The 18,377-nt window shown below is 40.4% G+C and overlaps 1 protein-coding gene across 1 annotated transcript in view; it reads right to left on the reverse strand.

Moving 5' to 3' along the window:
• The window catches only part of myo3b (myosin IIIB), a 619,900-nt gene that overhangs the window by 186,170 nt on the left and 415,353 nt on the right, over nucleotides 1-18,377 (reverse strand). Inside the window, 3 exon segments of the mRNA XM_051930711.1 lie at nucleotides 851-931; nucleotides 12,792-12,954; nucleotides 13,300-13,411. Coding sequence (XP_051786671.1) covers nucleotides 851-931; nucleotides 12,792-12,954; nucleotides 13,300-13,411 — 356 coding nt within the window.

Consider the following 18,377-nt stretch of genomic DNA (forward strand, 5'->3'; position numbering starts at 1 on the left):
TCTTCATTGTGACCACAGAGAAAAAAAAGTAGCACTCCACCTGCCTGAAGTGTTCTGAGAGGGTACACCATTATATCTGCTTAGTGATCGCCATTAAAATTTACTCTCCCAGGAAAAAAAAAAAAAGCCTTCATAGGTTAACTATTTTTATTTTTACCTTGGGTGACTGTCTAATAAGGCCATTTAAACGAGAAATTAGAATCTCTGTATCATTTGCTTTTTGACACGGAAATGCCCGCCAGGAAAGCCGCAAATTACAGCTCACCCTTGCCGTTTCACTCCACCTTGCTGTCTGAGGAGCATGAGCTGATGTAGGGGGGCACCGCAAAGGTTAATATGCCCACTTTGATCTCTGTCAAGGCACACTGAGTACGAATTAATTTACATTTCACTTGAAAAGGTTGACAGTATGAAAAGGCATCTTGTTTCTGGTATGCGAAAGTGTGGTAATAGACCGGGAATTCAGAGAGGAAGTTCCGAGGAAACAGAAGGGATAAACCCCACTGCTGCTTTTATTGGGAAAGAGATGAAAGGAAAAAAAAAGATCTTAATATGCACTGTTCTACTGAAACATGTAGACCAAATGCTGCCCAAATTTTCAAAAGCCTGCCTTCATACATATTTAATTAGTTATTACAGTTTTCACAGGAGCTTTATTGAGAACAGAAAAAAAAACACATTTTATTGAACCTCAGACTTCATCGTCGCCTTTATGGATTATCTTTTCAAATGTTGCGGAAATCAATCTAATGCACAACTTTATTTCATACTTCTGGGTTATTGCTGCTGTTTGTGCAGAATTTCTTTTTCACCCAGTTGCACATGCCATTCTTTTTAGTTTATTCATTACCTGCTTGAATACAAATAGCTGCCTCTTCTCTCTGCCTTTTAATCTGCCGGTGCGAAAGGCGAGCGACATGTCCCCTCCAGGCTGCCAAAACACAAGCAAAAAAAAAAAAAAAAACAAACAGAGGGGGTGTAAGAAATTAAATGGATTTTAACCACCAGAACTGAACAACATGACTGTAGTGGTCCACAAAAGTTAAATAGAAAAGTAGGAAACTGAATCAGGTGAGAACAACGACACACTACAGAACTCAGCAAGGTCACCCCTCTCAAGCTTTACTGAATATACAGTAGTGTAACCCTAACCCTAACCCTAATTTAAGCACAAAGGTGGTGGAACTGGTGAAGAGCCATGCAGTATATACCTGCAGTCCATCCATCAGTTGGTGGACAACACATACACACCTTCAAAAGGGCCAAAGTGGGCTATTCTTTGTGAAGAGACTCGGGACTTTGAATGTGTGTGACCATTTTGTCCACTGTACTGTTCTTTGCTGTGTTTCTGTTAAGGGATCAACACCAGTCACCTGAATAAAGGCATCTGAAAGCCACATTTTATTACAGGACTTGACTCTGGACTTATTGGAGAAGACAATGGCAGAAAACAGGATGACTGCTAAATTAAAGGCCATTGTGGCTGCATTCTTTCTATGATGCAATGTCCTGGAAGAGGCTCTGTCATGCCCACAGCCATCAGACTGTATAATGCCTCCCTTCATCATGCCCTTCTTCAGCTTGTTCTTATGATTATTATTAATGCATAGTATTATTTCGCACTGCACGGCATGGTGGTGCAGTAGGTAGCGCTGCTGCCTCGCAGTTAGGAGATCCGAGTTCACTTCCCGGGTCCTCCGTGTGTGGAGTTTGCATGTTTTCTCTGTGTCTGAGTGGGTTTCCTCCCACAGTCCATAGACATGCAGGTTAGGTGCATTGGCGATCCTAAATTGTCCCTAGTGTGTGCTTGGGTGTGTGCGTGCCCTGCCTGGGGTTTGTTTCCTGCCTTGCGCCCCATGTTGGCTGGGATTGGCTCCAGCAGACCCCCATGACCCTGTAGTTAGGATATAGCGGGTTGGATAATGGATGGATGGATGGATTTCGCACTTATGGAATAATGTAGAACAGTATAAAAACACAAAATAAGTGTAATGTTGCTGCAGAACCAAGTGAACATTCCTTCAGGCATCAATGGATTTCTTACATTACCAGTAACACTTCAGTTTACCTACTGCAAAAATGCAACTATATAAGTAACAAAGACCTTCACAAGGCTTCTTTTGAACATTAGAACAATCTGGATGAGAACAGGCAGTGGTGAGGTCTGCGGTAATAGTGACGGATGCATTCAATGTGAAGGTAGGATTACATCAGGGATTGGCTCTGAGCCCTTTCTTATTTGCAATAGTGATGGACAGGTTGACAGACGAGATTAGACAGGAGTCCACGTGGACTATGATGTTTGCTGATGACCTTGTGATCTGTAGCGATAGTAGGTTGAGGATACCCTGGAGAGGTGGAGATCTGATCTACAGGTATAGAGGAGAGGAATGAAGGTCAATAGGAACAAAACAGGATACATGTGTGTGAATGAGAGGGAGGTCAGTGGAATGGTGAGGATGCAGGGAGTAGAGTTGGCGAAGGTAGATGAGTTTAAATACTTGGGATCAACAATACAGAGTAACGGGGATTGTGGAAAAGAAGTGAAGAAGAGAGTGCAGGCAGGGTGGAATGGGTGGAGAAGAGTGTCAGGAGTGATTTGTGACAGATAAATATCAGTAAGATTGAAAAGGAAGGTCTACAGGAAGGTAGTGAGACCAGCTATGTTATATGTTAAATACAAAGAGGACTATTCATTTATGTTAGGTAGAATGCCCAGAGGGGACTGGGCAGTCTCGTGGCCTGGAACCCCTGCAGATTTTATTTTTTTCTCCAGCCGTCTGGAGTTTTTTTTTTTTTTTTTTTTCTGTCCTCCCTGGCCATCGGACCTTACTCTTATTCTATGTTAACTAATGTTGTCTTATTTCAGTTTCTTACTTTGTTTTTTATTTTTATTTTCTTCATTATGTAAAGCACTTTGAGCTACTTGTTTGTATGAAAATGTGCTATATAAATAAATGTTGTTGTTGTTGTTATGGGTTGGAGACGGTGGCACTGACCAGAAAGCAGGAGACAGAGCTGGAGGTGGCAGAGTTAAAGATGCTAAGATTTGCATTGGGTATGATGAGGATGGACAGGATTAGAAACGAGGACATTAGAGGGTCAGCTCAGGTTGGACGGTTGGGAGACAAAGTCAGAGAGGCGAGATTGCGTTGGTTTGGACATGTGCGGAGGAGAGATGCTGAGTATATTGGGAGAAGGGTGCTAAGGATAGAGCTGCCAGGGAAGAGGAAAAGAAGAAGGCCTAAGAGAAGGTTTATGGATGTGGTGAGAGAGGACATGCAGGTGATGGGTGTGACAGAATAAGATGAAGAGGACAGTAGGATATGGAACAAGATGGTCCACTGTGGTAACCCCTAACGGGAGCAGCTGAAAGAAGAAGAACAGTAAGGTCTCCTCTTAATCTCATTGGGTTTATATAGAAATGTCTCAGCTCTTTTAATCTTTCTTCATAACTCATCCCCTGTAGCCCTGAATCAGCCTAGCTGCACTTCTCTGGACCTTTTCTAGTGCTGCTATGTCCTTTTTTGTAGCCTGAAGACTCCCAAATCTTTCTCATAAGGTGGACTTTTAATTTTCAGACCTCCCATTGTGTAACATTTTACTTCCTACATGTCATACTTTACATTAATCTTCATCTTCCACAAATCTGCCCAAGCCTGTGTGCTGTTCAAGTCCCTCTGTGATGATCCAACAAGCTCGAGATTATCTGCCAATCCACCAAGCTTGGTATCATCTGCAAACTGAACCAGCGTGTTATTTATATTACTTTACTTATATTATTTTGGTCTTTATTACACTTATAAAACTTCAGTAGACTGGTTATTCATCTCTGTGCACTGTGGCATATCAACATGATGGTAAAATGACTTGTTCATATGAAGGATTCATGGGTCTTATACTAAATATGTAATGTCAAGAGATACATGTCTCAGGTTAGCCACCTCAGACTACTCCAAAGTGAAGTTTGGTTAGTAGTTTGTATTTCAGAGATGAACAAACACTTTACTGATGCTTTGTAAGTGTTATGAAGACCCAAAGAAGTGTTTGTTAAGGTTCTGTTACACTGAGAAAAGTGCTATATAAATGTAATGAATTATTATTATTATAACAGTAAATGAGTAAAAGATGTACTTTTTCAGTACATAAACTAAAGTGTTACAACATTACTTTATGCACTTAGTTCCTCCCTCCCTCACTTATTCATTAATTGTATTTATTTATGTACTTTCTAGCAACCTATCTATTATATGATACCTTCCAGGTCAGGTCAGGTTGGGGAGCATTCACTGGTACAGCCCATTGCCGCACCCACCACATGATAAAACCGCTTGGAATCCTGGTTGACAACCCATCAGGCAGACGCATGGTCCAGTACCACCCTCTGGAAATGACCATGCATTTGCTGCAGTCAGTGTTATATGGGCGCCCCCTTGGCCTGGTCCAGCAGCTCGGGTCCTCAACAATGAGAATCCTCTGAGCTGAATCACCCCCTGGGAATTGCTCTACATGGCTGTAGTGCCATAACTGACGTTCCTTCATAATGCAAGTAATGTGCCTCTTTCGGGACTCCACGAGCAACCGCTCATTCAACACAAAGTCAAACCAGCGGTTCCCAAGAATTCTCCAAAGAGACACAGAGCCAAAGGAGTCCAGTCTTCATCTCGGGTCACTGGATAGCGTCCATGTCTCGCAACCATATAGCAAGACAGGAAGCACCAGGACACTAAAGACTTGGACCTTCATCTTTTTGCAAAGATATCGGGAGAGCCACACCTCTTTCTAGTGACTTCATGACTCCCCCTCGACCCCCGCTCTCCCAGTCTATCTACCGACTTCATCGGAAGAGTCACCAGAGATATGAATGTCATTGCTGAGGTTAAGTGAATCTCTCAATGCGGTCAACATTTTCTCCGCAAACAGACACACTGTGGTATCTTCCACATTGACCTATCTAAACTAAAATGCTATGCACAACTGACAATCCTGCTCTCTCTTTCTCTCCTCCCAAATGAACTCTTGACTCTTTTCTTCCACGTGACGTCAGATCTATGGCCTCTGCATGGTCTGCCCTGTCTCAAATTTTCATTTACACATCTGTGATCAACCAGGTGACCTTTTAGCTCTGTAGGGATCATTGAGACTTGAATGTTCTGTGCGCCTCTTCATTACAACAGCAGTTGCTAAGCATTTTACCTCAGAATCACCAATCAGTGGATGTAAAACTACATTTGCTGTTAATCAAGCAATTTCTAATGTTCGCATGGGCTCCTGGGATTTCACAATGGCCTAAGAAATCATTACATGCTCCGTCTACCAGTCTGCTCAATGCTTTTATAATAATAGTATTTTATAAACCAAGTAGAAGCAAATTGTCCCCTGAAAACCTTTTCTTTGCTTATAACCCATAAGCGAATGCAGTAACTGAGAATACAGACGTAACAGTTTTTAATAGCAACTAGAAATGTATGCGACTGGGCACCACACAGCAGTAACGTTCAGTGCCTTCAGAAAGTATTCAGACTGCTTTGCTTATTTTCACATCTTGCTGTGCTGAAGCCTTCTATTAACATCTTTAAATTATTTTTTTTCCTTTACCAAACAATACTCAACACTCCAGAACAACAGGGAGAAAATGGGATTTTAGGAATTTTTGGAGATTTATTAAAATTAAAAAAATGGACTGTTTGTTATGACATTTGAAATTTAGCTCACGTGCCTCCCTTTCTATTGATTATCATTGTCTGGTGTCTACATATGGGCAATTCAATTGATTGGACGTGTTTAGAAAAGGCACTCACCCGTCTATAGAAGGTCCCATGTTGAGCAAAAACCAAGCCATGAGGATGATGGAATTGCTTGTACAGCTTAAAGACAGCATTGTGTTGAGGCACAGATCTGGGAAAGGCTACACAACATTTCTGCAGTGTTGAAGGTTTTCAAAAGTACAGTGGCATCAATAACTCTTAAAAGGAAGGAGTTTGGAATAACCATGACGAGTTGACTGCCCGGGCCAAGCTAAACATGGAAAGAGAGATGACCAACAACCTGATGGTCACTCTGGCTGAGCTCATATTTGGAGATGGAGGAAACTTCTAGAAAGATAACCATCACTGCAACATACCACTAATCTGTGATTTGTGGCAGAGTGGTCAGTTGACAGTTGAGCCAAAAGCAAGTTATGAAGTCAAAGGAATTGTCTGCAGAGCTTAGAGACCGGTCAAGGCAGACATTGAGAAAACTTCAATACATTTCTGCAGCATTGAAGGTTTTCAAGAGCACGGCAGCCTCCATAATTTGTTTTAAATTGAAGATGTTTGGAACAATCACAACTCTGTTTAGAGACGGTTGTCTGGCCAAACTGAGCAATTAAGGGAGAAGGGCTTTGGTAAGAGAGGTGACCAAGTACTCAATAGCTGCTCTGGCTGAGCTTCAGAGAACCAGTGTGACGATGGGAGAAAAATCATAAAGGACAAGCACCACTACAACACACAACCAATCTGGGCTTTCATGCATGACACATGAAAGCCTGCTTGGAGTTTGCAGAAAGGCACCTAAAGGACTTGTGGCGGACCCGGCCGGGACGCCCCTTTAACACTGGATCTGGGGGAACACCCATGGGCTTCACCCTACGTTTCCCAGGAACACTTGGTGGCAGCCCCCCTGGGTTGCATTGGGGCCACAGTGGTGGAACACTGGAGCTCATCCCTGTTGGGGGAGCTGCATGGCTTAATAAGCCCATGTGGGCTGGACTGCAGTCATACCCGGAAGTGCAGCCTGAAGTAGGTCAACGAGCACCTGGAGCACTTCCGGGGCTGCTGTAAAAGGAACCTGCAGCCACTACTCAAGGAGCCAGAGTTGGGAGGACGGAGACAAAGCTTGACGAAGAGGAGTGGTGGAAGAAGAGGAAGAGTGTTGTGTTTTGTTTGTGGGACTGTGTTGTGCCTGTGGGAACGGGGAAGGTGTTGCCCACAGGTGAAGAAATTGAAATAGGACATTTATTTGTTTTTATCAGTGTGCCCCCCGCGTCTGTCTGTGTCAGGTCAGGCGCCAATATAGTTCCTTTCTGTTACAGACTACTAAAAAAAACAAGATTCTGTGGTCTGAAGAAACCAAGATTGAACTTTTCAGCCTCAATTCTAAATGGAAAAAAAGGCATTACTCATCATCTGTGCAATACCATTCCAAAGATGGAGAATAGCGATGGCAGCATCATGCTGTGGGGTTGTTTTTCAGTGGAAGGTTCTGGGAGACTAGTCAGAGTTGAGGGAAAACAGAATGGAGCCATGTACAGGGATATCCTTAACTAAAAATCTGCTCCAGAGCACTCTGGACATCAGACTGGGCTGAAGGTTCACTTTCCAAGCACAAAGCAAAGACAACACAGGGGTGACTTAGGACAACTCTGGGAATGTCCTTAGAGCGGCCTGCCACAGCGCAGACTTGAACCCAATTGAACATCTCTGCAGGAACCTGAAAAATAACTGTCCTGTGACGGTCTTCATTCAACCTGACAGAGCTTGAAAGGATCTGCAGAGAGGGATGGCAGAAAATCCCCAAATCCAGGTGTGCAAAGCTTTTTTACATCAAACCCAAGAAGACTCCAGGCTGGAATTGCTGGCAAAGTAACTTTAGCCAAGTCCTGAGTAAAGGCTCTGAATACTTGTGTCAATGTCGTAGTTCAATTTTTTATTATAAATACATTCGCAAAAGTTTCTGCCATGCTATTTTTGCTTTGTCATTCTGAGGTACTAAGTGTTACTTGGCGAGTCAAAAAAAGAGAGTTTAAATGACTTTAGCACAAGGCTGCACTATAACAAAAAGTGGGTCACAGCTGGTTGATTAAGCTATCAACATTGCTTTTACAACTGTCCACGATTCTCCATAGTGGACCCCTGCCCCCAGACCCACCTCCCGCATTGAACATCATCCAGGAAATGACAAAGACACTAAAAAGGGTAAGATTGGGTCACAATAAAAAGTAAGCTTAAAAAACCATGGTCTATTGAGATTAAGATCCTATATCTTAGTCAACAAACTAAATTTACTATCTATAAATACTATTAAAAGACAGTCAGTCAGTCAGTCAGTGTCCAACCCACTATATCCAAACACGGGGTTCTGCTGGAGCCAATCGCAGCCAACGCAGGGCGCAAGGCAGGAACAAATCCCGGGCAGGGCACACACACACATACACACACACCAAGCACACACTAGGGACAATTAGGATCGCCAATGCACCTAATCTGTATGTCTTTGGCCTGTGGGAGGAAACTCACACAGACACGGGGAGAACATGCAAACTCCACTCAGGGAGGACCTGGGAAGCGAACCTGGGTCTCCTAACTGCAAGGCAGCAGCTCTACCACTGCGCCACCTGCTATAAAAGATAATTTTTCTCTTTAATCCATCCATAAAAGTAAACAGGAACAGCATGGTTGTAATGCTTTGTGATTAAAAAATAAATAGCTTTCCCACTAATGTATAAACAATATATACTCAGACTCCTGTCAGTCACGGAGAATCCACTGCATCAACTAAACAGTGTCATCTCCAGACAGAGGAGCAGCTTCAGCGACAGACTGCTGTCACTTTCCTGCTCCACTGACAGACTGAGGAGATTGTTCCTCTGCCACACTATGCAACTCTTCAATTCCACCCGGGGGGGTAAACGTTAACATTATTCAAAGTTATTGACTGTCTGTATACCTGCATTGTTATCACTCTTTAATTTAATATTTTCTTTATCAGTATGCTGCTGCTGGAGTATGTGAATTTCCCCTTGGGATTAATAAAGTATCTATCTATCTATCTATCTATCTATCTATCTATCTATCTATCTATCTATCTATCTATCTATCTATCTATCTATCTATCTATCTATCTATCTATCTATCTATCTATCTATCTATCTATCTATCTATCTACTGCTGCCAAGCTGCGTGTTCTGCTTGTCGCGCTGGGTGTCGATAATTTAAAAGCCTGTACAGCAGCCGTCCTTTTGTCTCACTGCCTTGTCTTGTGGGTCGTTAAAGTGTCTCTGAGAAAATCACATATCGTCTCCTTCCAGGTCTTCCAAGATTTTTTTTTTTATAATAGAGAGAAATGTAGATTTTTGTTCAAGAATAAATGTAGATTGTTGCTCATGGAAAAACAAGACATCCCATGAAAATAAGCCCTAGCGCGTCTTTTGAAGGAAAAATTAATAAAAGACCCTATCTTATTTTAGGGGAAACACTGTACCTGTTTTCTTAACCTGCTTAGTTCAAGGTTGCTAGGAGCTGAAGCCTGTTCTAGCAGCAGTGGGCATAAAACAACTGAAAACCTGCTCACAGAAAAACATGTGCTTCTCCTAATGAGCTTCAACCTCACACAAGCTCTTATCTCCTGGCCCTACACAATCACACTGAGCTGCATTGTAAAACAAGTAAGAAGAGGACAGAGAGAAAAAAAAAAATAAATAGTAATAATATATATGTCTAGAGACCACCACGAGTGAATTTTGCTTAAAATTGGGTGGGAACAATTAGATGGCTCACTGAGTGTCACACTTCTAAACCAATCCAACGTATTGTGAAGGTGGCTTTCAAAGTAGGGTGATGATTCTAAACTGCAAACGTCAGAGGTGCGTCCTCTAACCTGGTCCGACAGACAGTAAGCTTGTGTTTATGCTGAGACATCTACAGTCAAAAAGACTCCTAAAAAAACCCTAGGAGACATATAAATGTCGTCTACAGAGAGCACATTACAGGTTTTAAAAATAAACATAGCCTGTTGATAGGGAAAAATCTTTCTGTAGAATCAAATCATATTTTGGTATTCGCTGGCACCAATGGAGGAGTGGTAAACGTGAACAATACATTATCACAGGTGCTGTATGTGCGCTCTGCTGTTCAGCATTACAACAGTAGTGTAGGAGTCAATTTAAGTTTGAAAGAAATGGCAGCTATATTCATGAAAATAATGATCTGCAAAATATACATTTGAAGTAAATGACGCGTCATACTTCTTCAAAAGAATGCTGTTAAGAGAGCTGAACACGAGGAGTCACAGAAGATGCAGATTTTAGTACTCAAAACACCCGAATAATCAAATCTGTCTAACAACACCAGTAGAGGCACAGATGAGGCTGAACAGCATCCACCTTCTGACTGCACATTTAAATGAATAACTAAAGAAATGTAAAATTACTATCTGATTGAAAGGCAAAAATGCTTTGACAAAATAGCCACTGTGTTTTAACACATAGTATATACATTGACCACAGTGATTATCTAAACTCTGTATGCTGCTGTTTTCTCCATGTAGTGATACAATAGTTAAAATGACAGAATGATATCAGAGCAGACAGGGTACTCCTCAGATGTGTGGAGCCCTACAGCTGCGGTGGTCTATGTGTGTGTGTGTCTGTCTCTCTGTCTCTACTGTCATGGCGCTCATTACAATGCACACATTAATTATTACATTTCAGTCACCTAGTGCTACTGAGCTCCTGAATAGATAAAAGCAATTTTAGCTTTTTATTCTCTCTCAGTCTTTTGTTTCAGTATCTTTTGTTCTCTTCCTGAAACCCCAGCGGTGGTTTAAAATGCACAGACTGGAGGAATTGGGGTCAGGTGTTTTAAGAGGAATCACTGTGTGTGGAGCCTTTGCAGTGCAGTATTTCACTGCTTTACTACACACTTTTTATAGGTTTTCCCCAGACGTGTATTATCGTTAGAGAACCATGTCTGACACTGCGCGAGACTAAGTGATTTGAGACCTAGATCATGAAGACAAGGGGCGGCACGGTAACACAGTGGTAGTGCTGCTGCCTCACAGTAAGGAGACCCCACGTGGAGTTTGCATGTTCTCCGCATGTATGCGTGGGTTTCCTCCTGGTGCTCTGGTTTCCACCCACAGTCAAAAGACATGCTGGTTAGGTGGATTGGTGATTCTAAATTGGCCCTAGCGTGTGCTTGGTGTGTGTGTGTATGTGTGTGTGTGTGTGTGTCTCCTGCGGTGGGTTTGGCGCCCTCCCCGGGATTGGTTCCTGCCTTGAGCCCTGTGTTGGCAGGGATTGGTTCCAGCAGACCCCCGTGACTCTGTGCTTGGATTCAGCGGGTTGGAAAATGAATGGATCATGAAGACAATGTAAGGACAGAAGGATGCAAGGAGGCACTTGTGGATATATAGCTGAAAATCTCTTGAAAATCCAAAAAACATTGCACATCACTTTCTTTACTAACAAATGTTTCAGGGCACAAGGACAATGTCACTTATTATTAAAAGGTATGAAATGTGGAATTTTATAAAAAAAAAAAATTGAAGTAACTTAGCTCCACTATTATTACGACATTTATAGAAGATAGAGACAACAAAATTCTACCTCAAACTTTTCACCAAGCATTAATTGCCGACTTTCCAAAGAAAAATAAGAACTTACCACAATGTGCACCATATAGACCAATTTCACTTCTGAATAATGATTTTAAGATACTCTCCAAAGCTTAAGCTAGAAGGATTAAAAAAAATGCTTCCTTCTGTAATATCACAATACCAAACCGGATTTATTGAAAAGCAAACACTTCAAACTTTAAGCATCTGTTTAATGTAATATACTCACCCATAAAGTCTAACCTATCAGAGAACTTATTCTCTTTGGATGCAGAAAAAGCACTTGACAGAGTCAAATAGGATTCCCCATTCACCACATTGCACAGATTTGGGTTTGGCCCACATTTACAGTATGTGCATGGTTAGAATTACTTTATATCAGTCGAGAAGCCTCAATCAGAATTAATAACGTGATCTCAAACTATTTCAAAGTAGAACATGGTACTCAACAAGGATGCCCCCCCCATCACCACTGCATTTTGCAGTTGCCATTGAGTCAATGGCCATGTACTTTCAAAAATACATCAGAGATAAAGGGGATTACCAGAGAAGGACCTGAACAGATAATATCACTATACACAGATGGTATGATACTGTATATATCAGAGCCACAAAGATCTTTGCCATTAGTCCTTAATGCACTAGCACAGTTTCAAAAGATATCTGAACTCAAAATCAATTTGAATAGAAAAGTGTGTTTTTTCCAGTGAACTCTTTAGCACACCATACTAGACTGGAAATAGATATCTAGGGGTAAGCATCACATTATGTTTTTTTAACACAATTTTGCTATCAGTATGGAAAAAAATCAAACGTGGGTGGGGTTCGAATTCCGTTTCGTTAGGTTTTTTTGTTCCTGCTTTTTTCTATTTCAACTATGAAGTCATTTGTTTCACTTGATTGTATGTAGAGTTATTTTCTTCAAGTACCATACATAAAAAAGTTGTGAAATGAATGCACTGACATTACCCAACACTCACTGTAATTGCAAATTATTAAATGCCTTAGACCTCTCAGGATCAAAAAATTATTAATGTAATGCACATCAAAATGCAATTTTTAGTTGTCTCTTATATTTCAAACAACAATCTTCTTCCACTTTGGTACAATCACAGTTAAGAACAATTTTCTTACTCTTTATTGACTGATATGTCATACTAACTTTAATAATTATTTCTTTCATTAACCATGTCAGCTTCCAGAAACCCTGAACAGGATAAGAAGATTAGATATGTATGGGTGGGTGATGCACATATACAGTACTGTAGCAGACACACTTCACCATGACTGGAGAATACAAATAATTTTTTTTATAATGCTTCTAAGGAAAACTTGTGCTTGCCTCCTGCTCACAGAAGGCCACAGGAGCACAAAATGATTTCTGTCAGTGTGCACAGATAAGAGTTTTCATTCACCTGACTGAATGATGATGGCACACCGAGTTCGTTTCTCTCTATCTTTTCTGTATCTTCGAGCGCCGAGCCAACCCTTTGTGTAAGCCTGCATCACAACAACCCTGGCGATGACTTCTCGAAGAAGCAAATTCAGCTGTTCAATGTGGTAATATTTGAGGAAAACCTACATCAAAGATAAACATGTCAGAATTGAAAGAGATTACAGAAATAGCCCACAGCATCCTGCTTATTATTTGAAGTTTGGTTAAGCTCTGTGTTACGAAAAAAAGCCAAACGCAAAATGCACCAGTCAAGCTGTTCAGCCTTCAACCATTTTCCTTTGACAGATTTAGTACAACTTTATTGAGAGCTTGAAACCAGGCCCACTTATCCTGCCACCTTTTCAGAATATTACTTGCAATCAAACATAGCTGGGGAATGTGGATGAGAGGGTTTTTAACAAATCCCTTTGGGACACCGTCACAGAAGAGCAAGCGATCTCAAGTAATCCCTGAAGTTGTTGCCGTACCTTTGTTTTTCCAAGGACCCACTTGTCTAGTCTTGCTTTTTCCAGAATGGCAATGCAATTTTCTTTAGTAGTAGCAGGCATCTGGTGTGCCCTGAAGGCAAGGTAATAATATCTAACAGAGAAAAGAACAAAGCGTTAAGGAGGTTTACAGCCAAGATACATTAAACGTAACAAAAGTTTACTTAATAGAACCTTCATATGTTTAACGCATTAAAATCCCGACCTTGTCAACTTATTCTATTACCTCTGGGACGTCCTTTGCCAAATGGCATGAATTTTTGTTACTGCTAGAAATAATAATAATTATTATTATTATCATTATTCATCCACCCCTCTGTGCAATCTTTACTTTAGTTTAGGTCTGTGAGAAGACTGCCAGGCATTGATGTAGACAAATATAAAACTGATTACAGGCAAAGGGCTTATTCTGTGGCAGTAGGGAAGACTTTTCTTATTTATTTTTAATAACACATTGTGTTCATTTGTCTGAAATCAATCAACAGGAAAACCAAGTGCAATATAAGCGTGGAGGTACCAACTACTGTATTTTCCATTCTAAAGAGATTGTTCCGGCATTGTGAGGAATCGTTTATGTGAGCCAGAAAGGACAGCTTGGAGGTCGAGTCTTAGAGCAATCAAGTTTTTATATTTACATTTATTTGTCTGATGCCTTTATCCAAAGCGACTTAAAATATGTAAGATACCACTGGCTACATTGCTTTTATTCCCATTGGAGCACAGCTGGGTGAAGTGACTTGCTCAGGATCACACAGTGTCTCTGGTGGGATTTGAACCCACGACCTCGGGGTTTGAAGCCCAGAGCCTTAAGCACTACACCACACTGCCTGCCAAGCCAAATCAAGTCGAACTTTATTTATAAAGCACATTAACAACATCCTAAACTGATCCAAAGTGCTGTAAAAGAAACAATTAAAATACAGTGCCCTCCATATTGTTTCAGACAAAGACACATTTTTCTTTGATTTCCCCCTCTATTTCACAGTTTAAAATTACAAATCAAGCAATTCAAACATTATTAAAATCCACTTTGCAGACTTTCATTAAAGGGGATTTACATCCATTTCAGTCACACCATGTAGAAATGACAACACTTTTTTTCGGGCATGATGCCACTGCCCAATCGATTACATTTTGCAGTTGCAGTTATTTGGATTTATTTTCTTAGCAGATGCTTTTATCTAAAGTGACTTACAAAGGAGGTCAACATAATCGAGTAAACATCAGTATGGGGGACTGTTTGGGAACAGGTGCAGGGCTCAGGGGGTCATAATTAAGATACCTCCATACACAATAGTATAAAAGAACCTAAGGAGAGTGATAGGGTAATCTGAAAGGAAAGGGAGAGAACGCAAAGGGAAAACCAAAATGTAAGAGAACTAGAGGTGAAATCTAAGAAGAAGAAAAAAAGAAACATCAGGGTCAGGGAAGATGCCCCATGTGGAGGAGTGGCATTCCGGGAGTAGGGCCTCTAACAATATGTGGAACATATTTGACTGTTACACTGAAATGAGGGGGGATTTTTTAGATACTCCAGCTTGGTTTGCATCCCTCATGCTAAAAAAGGGGTACTTTTGCTGATCATGATTACAATATTAGAAAAAGACGTCATTGCTCTGCATAGATTCATTGCATCTTTACTGCTGGATTAAGCACAATATGTAGCACAGATGGGGTAGTGACCGTTAAATGCCACCATGTATATGATGCTGATCCCTTACATCACAGGCTCTATGGGTGTTAGTTATTCATACTGATAGGAGGTCAGAAGACACCGGCAGAGGTAAAGAACTCAGAGTATTGTGAACATGGTGCATAATTTTCATCTCAGGGATGCACATTGGTGCACTGGTCACATATTTGGCTATAGTAATTATTCCAACATGGTTGTTAGTCACTCTTCTAGCCTTCTGGGACTCTTCAAAGACAATTGCACTTTTATAATCCATTCAAAACTAATCCAGTCCTACTGACTTCAATGCATTTTGCCAAGTTTGCCAAAATTCCCAAACATTCCCATATGTTCGCTGAACCTCAGATAAAACAAATTCAATAGGCTTTGCTCATAATATTAATCATAATAATAATAATACATTTTATTAATAACAAGCCTTTCAGAGCCCAAAGACACTGTATTAGACATAACAACAATAGTTAAAAATACATAAGAAAGATACCAGCAAAAGATATCAAAACAGAACTATAGAAAGGATTTAGTAAATAGGTAAGTTTTAAATCATTTTTTAAAAACTGGTAGTGATGTGAGCTTCTAAAGAGGTGCATTCCACAAAGTTGGAGCTGAAACATAGAAGACTCTATCACCTATTGTACTCTTCTTAGTGCTAGGAACGGTAAGCAAAAGAGATTGGAGATCATCGGAATTAGCAGAGAGGAACATACAGGTGTAGAAGGTCAGAGAGAAGATAAGACAGAGCTTAATGATTTAAGGCTTTTTAAGATAACAGAGGTATCATATAATGAAATTGAGATTCAATTGGAAGACAATTATTATGTTCCCAGGGCTTGGTGTAAGTGAGACCCCAAGCAGCAGAGATGTAATAAAAGCACACGCTAAACATTCAGCTTCTATAAGTTCAAAGATCCTCAAACTTGGGCTAAATTCCTTAAATGATAAACTGAAGTTTTTATTAAGTTATTAACATGTGGAATAAATGACATAGAGGAATCAAATTAATTAAACTACAGGCAAAACCTGGACATGGATACCATCAACAAGTAAGGCAAATGTATCCATCTTAGCCAAATGAGACAATTAAATGTATTTCAGGTTTTTCACACTTTAAATTTTTTAAATTTAGATGTCATACCATACTTTTGCATCCATCAGACAAGCAATAAGAGGAGGTGGAAGAAATGTGGATGTTTTTAAATATGCTGCATCTGGGTATCATCAGCATAGCAGTGAAAGTCCAGGCCATGTGCACAAACTACTTGACATCACTATTGTGGATCATCACTATTTCAGACAGACAGACAGACAGATGAAAGGCACTATTAGATAGATAGATAGATAGATAGATAGATAGATAGATAGATAGATAGATAGATAGATAGATAGATAGATAGATAGATAGATAGATAGATAGATAGATAGATAGATAGATAGATATGAAAGGCACTATATAACAGATAGATAGATAGATAGATAGATAGATAGATAGATAGATAGATAGATAGATAGATAGATAGATAGATAGATAGATAGATAGATAGATAGATAGATAGATATGAAAGGCACTATATAACAGATAGATAGATAGATAGATAGATAGATAGATAGATAGATAGATAGATAGATAGATAGATAGATAGATAGATAGATAGATAGATAGATAGATAGATAGATAGATAGATAGATAGATAGATAGATAGATAGATAGATAGATAGATAGATAGATTTCAAAAACTGAAATCTCTCCTTCATAGTATTCAGACCCTTTGGTTTGGCACTGCAAATTGTGCTCATGTCATCCTTTTCGCTTCCTTTGAGATCTGTTAGGAACTTGATTGGAGTCCACCTGTGGCAAACTGATTTGATTGGACATCGTTTAGAAAGGCATTCCCTTGTGTATATATATATATATATATATATATATATAAGGTCCGACAATTCACACTGCATGTCAGGACACAAACCAAGAAGTCCAAGGAATTCTCTGTAGACCTCTGTGATTAAATAGCGGTGTGGCACAGCTCAGGGCAAGGGGAGAAAGTCACTTCTAAAGCTTTGAGTGTTCACAGGAGCAGAGTGGCCTCAATAACTGTGTAATGGAAGAGGTTTGGAACCACCAGGACTCTTCCTAAAGTTTGCTCTCCAGCCAAAGTGAGTAGTCAGAGAAGAAGGGCTTTGCTTAAGGAGCTGACTAAGAACTCAATGATCAGGGAGTTGACCCCAAGAACCCAATATTCATGCTAACAGAGCTTCAGAAGTTCTTTGCTGAGGTGGAAGAACATGAAGGAAAAATGCAGCACTCCATCATTTATTATCATTTATGTTAGGGCGTCCTCACTAAAAAGCATATGACAGTTTAAAGGACCCTGAGAACAAAAGTGAAAAGATTCTATGGTGTGATGGGAAAAAATGAACACTTTGGGCAGAACCCCAAATACTATGTCTGATGAAGACCAGGCACTGCCAATACCATCAATATGGTGAATGATGGTGGTGGCAACATCATGCTATGGAGGTGCTTTTCAGCTGCAAGGACAGGGGGACCGCTCAGAATTGAGGGAAGAGGGAACGCAACCAGAAACAGAGAGTTCCTTGAAGAAAACCTGCTTCAGAGTGCGCGCCACCTCAGACTTATGTGACAGTTCACCTTTCATCATAACAACAACCCGAAACATACAGCAAAAACAATGCTGGAGTGGCTCCAGGACAAGTTTCTGATTGTCCCTAAGTGGCCCGGCCACAGCCCAGACTTAACACCTCAGAACATCTGAGGAGAGACTGGAGGATGACAGTTTACAGACTATTCTCATTCAAGCTAATGGAACAGAAACTGTAAATGTTTTGGTGTATTCGTATCTTAAAGGAGAGGTTTCTTTGCATGAGATTTGTACGTGATTTGTGTGTAATATGTAAGCGCAACACTTTACTTGTATTACCCAGAGGGCTGTGTAATTGATTTAAACAGGAAGGGATGAAGAATCCATGTGCTTCAGGGTTGTGCTTATTCAGTAGCAGTGGCAGGAACTGGGCGATTGTGTCAAGGTAAATTAAACAAACTGTACTTTTCACTTATTACCTGTTATGGAATGTTTGGGGACCAAGCCCCAGTGAATTCATTCTTTTTGTCTTGCACTGTCTGTCAGAAACTTTACTGTTCTGACATTTACTTCTATTAATTTTAACTGAGGGAGGCACGATGGTGCAGTGGTTTGCCTGAACATTTCTGTGGTTTTGTCAAACTCAGGACAAAGTGAATTCAGTGAGGTTCTCTCATCACTAACAGTGACAGAAGCACAGCAAATAACATTCGAATAATGGGTCTAATTTCCTAAAATTGGAAGAAAGGATTTTAGGGGCAATCAGTAAA

This window comes from Erpetoichthys calabaricus, chromosome 8 (genome assembly GCF_900747795.2).
Source record: "Erpetoichthys calabaricus chromosome 8, fErpCal1.3, whole genome shotgun sequence".
Taxonomy (NCBI): Eukaryota; Metazoa; Chordata; class Cladistia; order Polypteriformes; family Polypteridae; genus Erpetoichthys; species Erpetoichthys calabaricus.